At 43.7% G+C, this 12,068-nt stretch overlaps 1 protein-coding gene across 4 annotated transcripts; it reads left to right on the top strand.

Annotated features, from left to right (window-relative positions):
• Positions 1–242: 242 nt before the first annotated feature.
• cyp24a1 (cytochrome P450, family 24, subfamily A, polypeptide 1) lies at positions 243–11,279 on the top strand. 4 transcript variants are annotated; one of them, XM_084704987.1, is made up of 14 exons: positions 322–338; positions 879–942; positions 3,395–4,753; positions 4,878–5,068; positions 5,184–5,277; positions 5,387–5,480; positions 5,612–5,703; positions 6,170–6,281; positions 7,346–7,494; positions 8,130–8,296; positions 9,085–9,163; positions 9,615–9,812; positions 10,287–10,403; positions 10,721–11,279. In XM_084704987.1, exons 3-13 carry the CDS (start codon positions 4,496–4,498, stop codon positions 10,395–10,397), a joined length of 1,545 nt encoding a protein of 514 aa, XP_084561113.1. In that variant the 5' UTR covers positions 322–338; positions 879–942; positions 3,395–4,495; the 3' UTR covers positions 10,398–10,403; positions 10,721–11,279. The 4 variants fall into 4 exon arrangements, with proteins under 4 accessions (XP_084561114.1, XP_084561111.1, XP_084561113.1 ...); XM_084704988.1 differs by having other exon boundaries at positions 243–942; positions 3,449–4,753; XM_084704985.1 differs by having other exon boundaries at positions 243–942.
• The last annotated feature ends 789 nt before the right edge of the window (positions 11,280–12,068 follow it).

Genomic DNA, 12,068 nt, shown 5'->3' with positions numbered 1-12,068 from the left:
GGCCAACATTGCTGTCAGGATTGCGACACAGAGGAAACTGCTCTTCAGGAATGATGTGTGTGTGTGTGTCAGTGAATATGTGTGTGTGCGTATGTGTGTGTGTTTTAGTTTCATTTTAGTTTTGTTTTAGTTTTAGACATTTTAGACATTGGAATCCAAAGATGCTGAGTGTTTTCCTTCTGAATAGTGTTTTGCAACATCACACCCAACTGCCTTGAATCAGGTGGAGCCAGCTGATGATCTTCGTGCCATGAGGAACCTCATGAACTCTCTGATGATCTTAGTGCCATGAGGAACTTCATGAACTCTGGACATTCTCCTGTTGTTTGACAAAGCAGGTCATCAAGAACAAATTCTCTTAGATATGCGGCGCACCCCTTGTTTGTCCCACCCACTCTCTTTCTCTCTCACACAGCAACACGCACACACACACTCTCACACACACACTCTCACACACACACTCTCACACACACACACACACACAGCATTGGGAGGGGGGCACGCTGACACTTGCTTTTCTATTTACCTAACAATGATAAGATAACGTGAGTGTGTGTCAGAGAGAGAGAGACAGGGGAGAGGGCGCATGTGGGGTGCACTTCAGCAGAGTGTTCTCAATGACCTAACTGTGTGTGTGTGTGTGTGATCTTCTGAGGACCCCCCACCACTGACTGTACATTTGATGGAGCACTTACAGGGCCTTGATTATTCCATATAACAGTTATCAAAATATGTCATTATGATCCTATCGGTTGCTAAGACCTAACCCTAGTCATTTGTACATGCAAGAGTGTGTGTGTGTTGCATTTTACTTCACTCTGATTTACCTGTATGTGTTTTTATCTTCCTCTGTGCCCCCCACCCCCCACCGCCCTCAGAGCAAAGGAGCAGAGAGACCATGCAGAGCAAGCACAACAGCAGTTCCACAGGGAAGGTCAGCAGGTTCGTCCACATCCCCTGCAGCCCCCTAGCTTGTTTCTCATCAACCCTCCCCCACCCCATTAGCCTCAATCCCACCTGTGAGATCGCTAGGCTAGCTCAAGCTATCAGATTTGAGCAGAAACGTTAGCTAGGATAGCTAGCCAGCCAGCTAACCATGTTTAACAAATAATTGCTGAATCATTTGTTCCCCATGGATAATGTAATGTAACATGTCTTTCTCAGATTCTGACAAAAATCTAAAAAACGGGAGAGATCTCCATGAGGGCGACCTGTTATTTGTCGATAAAAAAAGCGAAAAGCCGCTTAATGTGAGTGCAGGGTTAATAAGAGAGCAATGCCTAAGGGTTAACATAACCTTAGCTGGTTATTAAAAGTCACGTTTCTAAATTTCCCGGAAGTTCTAGACCTGGCCTGGCTGTGGTAGTTACGCAGGTTACTTAAGCAATAAGCCCCAAGAGGTTTACGCTGTTTTAGAACAGGTAAGGGGGTTTTCGGCACTCCGCTTCGCGTCGTGCCTAACAACTCCCCTTACCTGTTCTAAAATCAGCGTAAACCACGGACTCGTGGGGCTTATTGCTTTTCTAAAACTGTAACTACAAATATTTGATATGGTTTCATCAATAAAAACAATTAGAAACAAAATAGTTTAATAATAAACCGTCATTCTTCCGCTACTACAAAGTATAGTTCCTACATAAATCGTTGCCACGCAACAGCCAGATGGACATCTTTGCCGTCTTTTTCAATTTGAAATATTTGATGCGCAGTAATATGGAATGTTAAAGAATGTTATGAGGACAACCTGTGAAGTTATGCTGGATTTTACAACGGCATGGAATGCGATATAGCCAATCACAATCAAGGATGGGAACAACCAGTTTTAGAACTCTACATTTACATTACATTTAGTCTTTTAGCAGACAGTCTTATCCAGAGCGACTTACAGTAAGTACAGGAGTAAGACATTCCCCCCGAGGCAAGTAGGGTGAAGTGCCTTCCCCAAGGACACAACGCCATTGGCTTTTGCTTTATAGATAGTATCCTGCGGGGGTCCTCTTCTTCCTGAGTTGCGCAACCCAACCTGGGTACTGTGTGTGCTTTGACACACAGTACATGGGGCCTCATCCTGTTTTCTTCTGCTCTGCCAGTGATGTCGCAAGCAGTGAAGATGGGTTTGGAGATGACACTAACATGTATGTGTGTGTTTTGCTGAGGGGGGGCAGCTGTTTCACATTCCAACTGTTTATTCTGCGATACATTAATCACATTATTTGTTACGCAGCACTGTTTTTGTGTGTGCCTGCATGCTTTCCTTGCCATCTACCTACTTAATTCACTGATGCCTGCCTGTCTGGGAATCTCTCTCTCTCTCTCTATCTCTCTCTCTCTCTCTCTCTCTCTCTCTCTCTCTCTCTCTCTCTGTCTGTCTGTCTGGTCAGTTTTCTGCAAAACACAGGAACAACCCAGCTTTCCCTGCTCCAAATTGTCCAGAGATCTCAGGTGAGAGAGTTGAGGTTTTTGAGGCATACTTGCAAAGAATGTTCAGATAATCTCTGGTAAGCACGTACGGACGAGGTCACAGAGGAACCTGAGATAGATGAATTTCCAATATCAGCTGACCTTTTCAAGCGTCAGGAGTTGTAGAATCTGTGGCAGTTATCTTAATAACTCATGACAGCCCTGATTACTCAGGATGTCTAAATATCAGGTCAGTGGTTTCAAAAGGGGAATGGGTACACAGGTATGCAGACAGGCAGGCTGGTAGATTGGCAGAAAGGCAGACAGGCAGTCAGCTGGACAGACAGACAAGCAGGAGGGACGGCAGACAAACAAGCAGGCAGGAAGCGAGGCCAGGAGACAGAGTGAGGGATGCTGGCAGCTCGAAAGGGAGGCCGGCAGAAACACATAAAGACAGACAGCCTGTCAATCTGTCTGCTTGTCTGTATCTGTATTACTGACTGACTGACTGACTGACTGACTGACTGACTGACTGACTGGCTGGCTGGCTGGCTGACAGGCTGGTAGTCCTGGACTGATGGAGTTGGGGACACAGACATGAAGGAAGGGAGACAGTAATGTGCAGACATTGTCTTCTCTTGTGGACTATAACTGACATACTTAGTTACTCACTTTAGGACTGAGAAAGACGTAAAGACAACATTGATCTCTATGGATTCACCTTGATGCTATGAGTGTGTATTTGGTGTGAGTGCACATACTCAAAACATTCAAAAACATTTGTGATTTTCTTAAAAACGTCATGTCAGTATGGTTCTATGCAGCTGTGTTCAGTGATTTAAAATATACATGGTTAAGTTATGAGCTTTGTGGAACCACTGAAGGTTTCTTAGATAAATCCAATATTTGTGGTGTTGGATTGTGCAGTGTGTGCTTGTGTGTGCATGCCTACAACTCATGCAAATAATGATTATTGCCCCTCCTGTGGTGCCAGTGGATCTCTACAAACAGCCCTGCCGGTAACGACTGATGTTCCTACTGCCAACAGGAACACTGCAAGGTTGAAGTCCCAGTGAGAACAACACTTTGTCAACAGCCAGCCGATCTTGTTTTCATCCTCCAGGGGAATGATAGCATGGTAGTCTGGGTGGGCACTCCAAATGATTGGAGTTGTTGCGAGGCAATGCTTTTCTTTTTACAGTGCATGAACATGTAACCAATTGGAATAACCAAACATTGTGGGTGGGCATTGCTCAACACACTGGACCCTCTTTTCCACTTCAACACATGTTTGTGTTTCATTACGTTTTGTTTCCTTGTTTGAGAACTTTTTGATCAATGTAGAATATTGTAGAAATTATAATAATAAGCAATAATTCCAGCACAATTTAATTTGTATTTTATTGCCACCATGGAAGGTGTGAGAGAAGAACTGACACACAAAAAACACACACAAAAAACTGTAGTTTGATGCATCATACCATAATAAAAACGAAGAGATGTTTGACATGTTGGATAGTAGACAACTGATTAATCAAACATCGTCAAATGTTTCAATCACTCTAAACACACAAAGCACGCGCAAATCTTCAACTCAGTACACTCCATTCCCCTTTCGTCCCCCTCCCCTCCACGAGTACGCAGAGATCGAAATTATCAAATATTTGTACGAAGTGCCGGAGTGAGGTCGTAGTATTAGCTTTGCCAAAGTATAAGTTCTACCAATCCAGGCATGATGGTCTAAGTGAACCGCGTCACCTTCTCTTGGACCTGGCTGTTTATTTATAAAGCACAGAAGGGGGGTGAGAAGGGGGCGCACTTCCTCATTCTATCTGGGGTCATGTAAGACTCACAACGTGGATACATGGAGCAATGGTGGGCTCGCGGGCCACACCGGGCAGGACCGGTCCCTGATTGGTTCTGTGGTGAGTTGGAATAAACGCTCAGGGTATATAAGTAGGAAAAGGTGTATCGCTTCCAAGAAACAGAAGCCCAGGAAATATAAAGGAAACAATTCAGTTTTTCTTGACGCACAGACATTGATCATCTCCAGAGATCCCCAAAACATTTATAAAACGATTCCACTAATTCAAGAATGAGGGCACAGATTCAAAAAGTCCCGCAGATTGTCGAGTTACTGAAAAAGAAATCAGTGGGCTTGCAGCACTTCAAGCCTACATCTTCAGTGTGCGTCCTGGACTCGAAGGATGCTGCGGAGGTTGCGCCTTGTGGACACATCCGTGCCGCGGCGCCCAGCATTGATGCGCTTCCCGGACCAACCAGATGGCCTCTGGTTGGCAGCCTGATTGAGCTTCTCTTCAGAGGAGGCTTGACACGACAACACAACGCACTGGTAAACACTGATGAGAACGTTTTGTAATTTTATCATAAATACACCGAAGAAAAAAAAAATCCACACAATATACTACCATTACTGGAACTTGTTGATTCAATACGTTGTCTTTTTCACTATTTAGGTTGATTACCACAAGAAATTCGGGAAAATATTCCGGATGAAACTGGGATCATTTGAGTCTGTCCACATCGGCGCTCCTTGCTTGCTAGAGGCGCTCTACAGAAAGGAAAGCAACTATCCACAGCGCTTAGAGATCAAGCCGTGGAAGGCTTACAGAGACATGAGAGACGAGGCGTATGGACTCCTCATTCTGTAAGACTCACATTCTTTCCTAACGATCTTTCATTTACATTTAATACTTACAAGATTAGGGAGCATTTTGTGTTTTGATTATTTCTATGTAGCCTAATGCTTGGGCTGTTTTCAGGGAGGGCGAAGATTGGCAGAGGGTGAGGAGCGTCTTTCAGCAGAAACTGATGAAACCCACTGAGATCATGAAACTTGATGGGAAGATAAATGAGGTTAGTTCGTTAGTTTATCGTTTGTCAAAAATACATTTGATCCTTGATGAGCTTTAATCAAAAACCTGTTAAATTGCTTTAAAAATATTATTATTATTTTTATTTACAGGTCATGGTAGATTTCGTTAAAAGAATTGGGAAGGAGAACGTCGGTGGAAAAATGGACGATTTGTATTTCGAACTGAATAAATGGTCATTTGAAAGTAAGTTAAATGACTAGTTTTCCAAAAAATGCTTATAATGAAAAATGCAGGAAATACACAGTTTAAAAGATTTAACTGGACTGAAAAATCAGGAATAAACTTTTCTAAGAAGTCCTGCTTTATCGTTACAGCAATTTGCTTTGTTCTCTACGACAAACGATTTGGACTTCTGAATGAGAAAATCGATGAAGAGGCAATAAACTTCATCACGTCCGTAAAAACAGTAAGTAGACAGAGCTATATTGCTGCAAACAATCTAAACTATCACTATACGACGACATCTGTATATTTAGCATACTGTATTCACTGTTGGTGCTGGGTGGACCCTCCATATCACTTGATAAACTGATTATCTCGTCAACGGGAGGCAGATTGCAGGCTGAGTTACTCCAAGCCTTTACTAGAGTGGTTCACCGAGTTCACTAGTGCGGGCTATAATCATTACACGTACTGACACAGCGGTAGGGCCTACGCTATCGGACATGTGAGTGAAAAACAGACGAACCAACAGGACTTTTACAAAGGTCTTGCAGAATAACCTCTATCCGTTATTTACATTGTATAGTTACAATCTCCCATGAAAATGCCGGGAGATGTTGGAGACTTCTGAATTTTTGGGATTGCATGATTGATTGATGTTGTTGTGTTTTTATGACACTATTATTTTTCGATCTTTTTTTTCTTTGTAGATGATGAATTCATTTGGCATGATGATGGTCACACCAGTGGAGCTGCACAGGAAGCTGAACACCAAGACCTGGCAAGACCACACAGCCGCCTGGGATCGCATCTTCAGCACAGGTACTCCCACAGCACCCCTCCCTCCTGAAACCCTCGTGCACGTCCTCAGTCCACCCCGACAGTGGTGTGACCCCCCCAGCCCCCAGCCCCCAGCCCCCAGCCCCCAGCCCCACAACCATGTCCAATGAGCTTTCTCTGCCTTGTATTGTTTTTCCCTTGTGTCCCGCCCCCTTAAAAGTAACCCTCCCCTTTTCTTACACTTTCCTTCCAATTAAACCACTGAACTCCAGCCCCCCCATCCCCCCCTCAAATGTGCTCCGGTGTTCCAACATATGACGTGTGACCCACAAACCGATTTGCGTGTTTTCCAGTCAGGTGATTGTACAGAAGGAGGCAGGGAGGCGGAGAAAGAGGAGTGGGGGGGGGCATTGGAGACAGGGTAGAAAGTACAGAGAGAAGAGGAGGAGGGTGTGGACTAGGGGCTCTGTAATTGAAAGCCGCTAGTAGTAAACTGGGTGACATAAGGGGGAAAACATTGCCAAATATTTATAGTAGGTGGTGGAGGGACAGAGGGAAGGAGGGAAGGAGGGATAGAGGGATAGAGGGATAGAGGGATAGAGGGATAGAGAAAGTAGAGTACAAGGGGGGAGTGAACTATTTGCCTAAGCCTTGCTACTGACAGTTTGTTGTGCTGCATTCTTCATTGTTGTTGTCATGCAAGCACCTGTTCTTACACACACACACACATACAAACACACTCTCATCTCATATAAAAAGTGGCTGCACATGGGTGCTGGTTTAAAATGCCAGGGATTAAGCTGCTGGAGGTCTTTTGAAAGTAGCGATGAGCAAAGTGTGTGAGTGAAGAATGACTTATGGAAATAGTACACAGTGTGTTTGCATGGACAACCATGCTTGTTATCTGTCAGTTTTAAAGTGGATATGGGGTGGATGAAAACGGTTTTGCTAAATTGATGGAAAAAAATAAAAAGGAAAAATAAAGAGTCAAGTGAGACAAACATTTAAGAAACAAACCAATATGATGAGATCTGAAATGAAGGATTCACATCCTGTAATGCTTTTTTGACGGCAGCATCCTTGAAAAAATGCTTTTTCATCCTCAGCAAAAGTCTACATCGACAGGAAGCTAAAGCAACACTCGGCTGGTACAGGTGATGACACCTTCCTGTCTGACATCTACCGCAACAGCCGTTTGTCCAAGAAGGAACTGTACGCGGCCATCACTGAGCTGCAGATTGGAGGGGTGGAGACGGTGAGTCTCTCTCACACACACACACACACACGCATATGTACAAGCACACTCAACCTAACCCCTTTTGAAAGATGTGAGTGAAGCCCTTCATAAACATCTTCAGCAGTTTTTCACCTTTCCCCCAGTAGCTGCCTTTTAAGTTTCAAACCCTCAAGGAAATAAACTGACAGGTGTGAAAAGAGCAGGACTGAAATAAGGCAGGATGTGGTAGTACGTGCCTGTTTGGATGGAGCTGTGGCCTCTCTTGAGGAACACCAACACATTCCAGAGCTCCTTTTAGGACCCCTCTTTGGAATGCTGTTATAGTAGCTCCCTAAATGACAACCTCCCTCCCCTCCCCACCCCCCTTTCCCTCTCGCTCCCTCTCTCCCTCACTCTCTCTTACATTCCCCCTCTCTTCTGCTTCTTCCCATGCCTCCCCACCACAATGTTTGGGGGGGTCAGATGGCTGAGCAGTTGGGGGAATCGGGAATTAATCAGAAGGTTGCCGGTTCGATTCCCGGCCATGCAAAATGATGTTGTGTCCTTGGGCAAGGCACTTCACCCTACTTGCCTCGAGGAGGGAATGTCCCTGTAATGTTGTCCATTTAGCGTCTGCTAAATGACAAAAAATGTTCAATGTTTGTGTTCCGTAGACTGCCAACAGCCTGCTGTGGGCTATTTTCAACCTGTCCCGTAACCATGGCGCCCAGGAGAGACTCCTGCAGGAGATCCAACAGGTGATTCCCGCCAATGAGAACCCGTGTTCCGAGCACATCAAGAGCATGCCCTACCTCAAGGCCTGCCTCAAGGAGTCCATGAGGTACACAGTTCTATTTGTTGATATATGTCTGTTTGATTTATATAATATATGAGGACTGTCCATTGGCTCCTTTTGGACAAAACTTGAATGTTTTGGTCTTTAAACTCTGCTTCCTTTTTTGTCTGTGTGCCAACCTAATCTAGACAATAACAATAGTGTTGGGTGTCAACATAGTCAGGACAATAACATCATGAGTGCCAAACTAGTTCAAATAATTAAATGTGTGTCCTAACCTAGTCAGGAAAATTGCAGCACAACAATATTCACATACATTTATGTTGTAGAATTTATGTTAACCATATTCTCATGCACATAGTGTCTCTAGAATAGGGGTAACATAATGTGAGAGTATGATAAACCATATCCTACACACGGATAGGGATTGAAACCAAATATGGTTGCACTATGTAGAAATACACCTAAGTAGGCCAGTGATTAAGAAGCAAGTGCATGCATGAATAGCTAGCTCAAAAACAAGCTTCATGGGATAGGTATGTGGGTTCACAAAAACAGTATGGTGTCTCACGTTCAAACACCTCCCCACTGACCCCCTGTACACCACAACACTGTATCCCATGCAGTCACAAGTGTTTTTACATGTTACCTAATACTACAACCCAGGCAGAGAATGTCCTCAGCCTTTGACAGGGATTACAGTCCTTTTCAATTTGCCTTTTGAGAGAAGTTGAAGTATGTTTAGCTAATGCTAAAGAGCTTTAGGCCATGCAGACCCCGACCACACCAGATAAAGGCATCATTCCCAAGCGCTGTTTTTGAAATTCTTGCAGGTTATCGCCGTCGGTCCCATTCACGAGTCGGACCCTGGACAAAGACACTGTGTTGGGGGATTACTCCATTCCCAAGGGGGTAAGTGGCTTAGCTCTCCTCACCCCCATGGTCCATGCTTGCAGCTTACTAGTACGTTAATTTATGTTTGATTGATGTTCGACTGAAGCTGTTTTAAAGTATCACTGATCCACTGTAACCGAATCACATACTTATGGCCTCAGTCAAAGTGGACTGCCATACATTAGTCTCTCCAGCAGGGGGCGCATTTGTACACAAAACTGTTCCCAGGGTTCAGATTAGGAAAGACTTGAAAAGGAAAAAGGGGTATGATTCAGGAGGGCCCAGCTTATAAGGCACTCTGAAAGTCTGGATACATCACCCATGATCAGTGTCTGATTCGAGGGAGGATATTGAGCCACACCAACAGCCCTGGGATTGTCTCACTTTTGGACAATGTTGATTGTATATATTGAGATTGAATTGTTGATTAATTGGCAAACCGAATGACTGATTGAATGTTGCTCCTCAGACTGTCCTGATGATCAACAGTCATGCGCTGGGTTCTAACGAGGACTACTTCAGTGAGGGGACTCGGTTCAAGCCCGAGCGCTGGCTGAGGGAGACCAGTACCATAAATCCCTTCGCCCACGTTCCCTTTGGCATTGGGAAGAGGATGTGTATTGGGCGCAGGTTGGCAGAGCTCCAGCTGCAGCTGGCACTGTGCTGGGTAAGGATTGTCCTCGGTATGCCCGAAACACTAGCACTGGTGTATTTCTTGGTGTTATGTTTGGATTTGTATTCTACTCCATGTTATTCGTGTGAGGTCAGTTTGGTTCAGTTTGGAGGTCAGGTCACCTTAGATTTGTTTCAGTTCAGTCCACATGGCAAAAACAAAACGTTTGCAAGTTGTTTATGATCTAATGGTCGCCTCTCCCCCTCCCCCTCCCCCTCCCCCTCCCTCTCCCTCTCCCTCTCTCCCTCTCTCCCTCTCCCTCTCCCTTTCTCTCTCCCTCTCCCTCTCCCTCTCCCTCTCCCTCTCCCTCTCCCTCTCCCTCTCCCTCTCCCTCTCCCCCTCCCTCTCCCTCTCCCTCTCTCCCTCTCCCTCTCCCTTTCTCTCTCCCTCTCTCTCTCCCTCTCTCTCTCCCTCTCTCTCTCCCTCTCTCTCTCCCTCTCTCTCTCTCTCCCTCTCCCTCTCCATCAGCTGGTCAGGGATTATGACATCGTGGCCACAGATAATGAGCCAGTGGAAGCAATCCATTCTGGAACCCTGGTTCCAAACCGGGAACTCCCAGTGGCATTCAACAAGCGATAAGATCAGGTAAGATGGGTGCTTATCCCTCAAGGACTGCTGCTAGCACACTCACGGGCAACATGCTGCTAGCACACTCACGGGCAACATGCTGCTAGCACACTCACGGGCAACACGTTGCTAGCACACTCACAGTAGAACAAGTTGAACAAAACTGCTATTCTTTTTTTCTTTTTTTGAGGGGCACAGTAAATCTGACTTACTGATGCCAAGTCACTTTGTGTTTTTGTTAAGGTAAAGCAGGGTAACTTGAATTGTTTTCATTCAAATAAATAATGACGAGAAATGTCAGTTGGCTTTCATCATCTGTTTTCTCCTCTCTACAGGTGGGATGTTGGACCTGCAACCCTTAAACCCCCCCAGACCACCCTGCCCTCTTCAAAAGGCATTACCACTGTTACCATGGACCTTCAAGGCCATAAACTCCCATAAACTGCTGCTGTGTAAATAAGATTAACAATTCATAGTATATGTAAGACTACATATATTCATGTGATCATGTCAGATATACCTCAAACTAATACACAACTATTTAATTCTAATAGTTAGTTGTTGATGTAGTTATAGTTGTGATGTACAACTGAAATGTATCAAGGCAACTGCCAACGATCTTTAAAGAATGTTTTATGTTATAAACATATGTGTAATACATTTGTGACATTTTGACTTTATAATACGTTTCTTACTATGCTATTATAACTGTATAATACGTTCTCTTGTACGGTAAATTATCTATTATATTATATATTTCTTAAATTTTGTACATAAATGTAACATTGCATTACTGAGAATATTTTATTCACATAAAAAAATTTATAGACATACTCCACTGTATGCTTATGGATTTACATTTTGACCACTTTGATTAAAGTGTGTTTTTAAGTCGTTTGACTTAATCTCTTTCTCTCTGTGGACATTTAGGTGAACAATCCAATTTCTTTTGATTGTGATATATTGTATGTATGTTGTGTTGTAGTTCAACTGAAATTTTGCAATTACAACCTATTCACCAAAAATATGAGATTAAACCTTTAATAGGATCAACAAAGTCAATGCTATAAAATCAAACAGAATGCATGCATTTCTACAGCATTGTGTTTACTTATCATTACTTGTATGCATACAAAGTACTGCAGGCCTTCTATTTGGGCTAAGAGTCCGTTAAAATGACGTGGGGAAATACACATTGCACATTAACCACGTAGGCTACTGAGCTACAGATTATCTCATTTTGTCACAGTCAATATTTAGGGGGACCACTAATCCCTCATGGTAATCTGGCGTTAATAGCACAAAACTAGATTATCTAATTGAATCCATCATGTAGTAATAGAAAAAAACAAGTGAAAGAAAGTGAAGAAATGATTGGGTGATCTAATACATTTGGGGGGAATGCCCTAAACTGAATGTATTGATTTGTGGAGGCCTAATCTGTGACTGCTGTAAGAATATTGCCTACAGGCGAGGGCGGGACAGGGGTCTAGTCAGAAACACTATGCCTACAGGAACATTCCTCAGTTGAATTGCCTGGGAAAGGTTCACCTTCCTCTTCCTTTATTCATGACATACATTTATGAAAGTGTTCTAATTGTATAAATATTATTATATAGTGCTAAGGTATATTTCAATTGGTGTCAGTTGTAAGATACAATACACAGTTTGGACAGTTACATT

This window comes from Hypomesus nipponensis, chromosome 9 (assembly GCF_054491055.1).
Source record: "Hypomesus nipponensis isolate SF chromosome 9, ASM5449105v1, whole genome shotgun sequence".
Lineage (NCBI taxonomy): Eukaryota > Metazoa > Chordata > Actinopteri > Osmeriformes > Osmeridae > Hypomesus > Hypomesus nipponensis.
The sequence above is the reverse complement of the archived record's forward strand: the minus strand, read 5'-3'. Positions and strand labels throughout refer to the sequence as shown.

Excerpts from the sequence above, each read along its gene's own strand:
- cyp24a1 (XM_084704988.1), top strand. The coding sequence starts at position 4,496 with ATGAGGGCACAGATTCAAAAAGTCCCGCAGATTGTCGAGTTACTGAAA. Across the intron at positions 5,704-6,169 it reads TCATCACGTCCGTAAAAACA|ATGATGAATTCATTTGGCAT; the intron begins GTAAGTAGACAG and ends TTTTCTTTGTAG. Across the intron at positions 9,164-9,614 it reads ATTACTCCATTCCCAAGGGG|ACTGTCCTGATGATCAACAG; the intron begins GTAAGTGGCTTA and ends GTTGCTCCTCAG.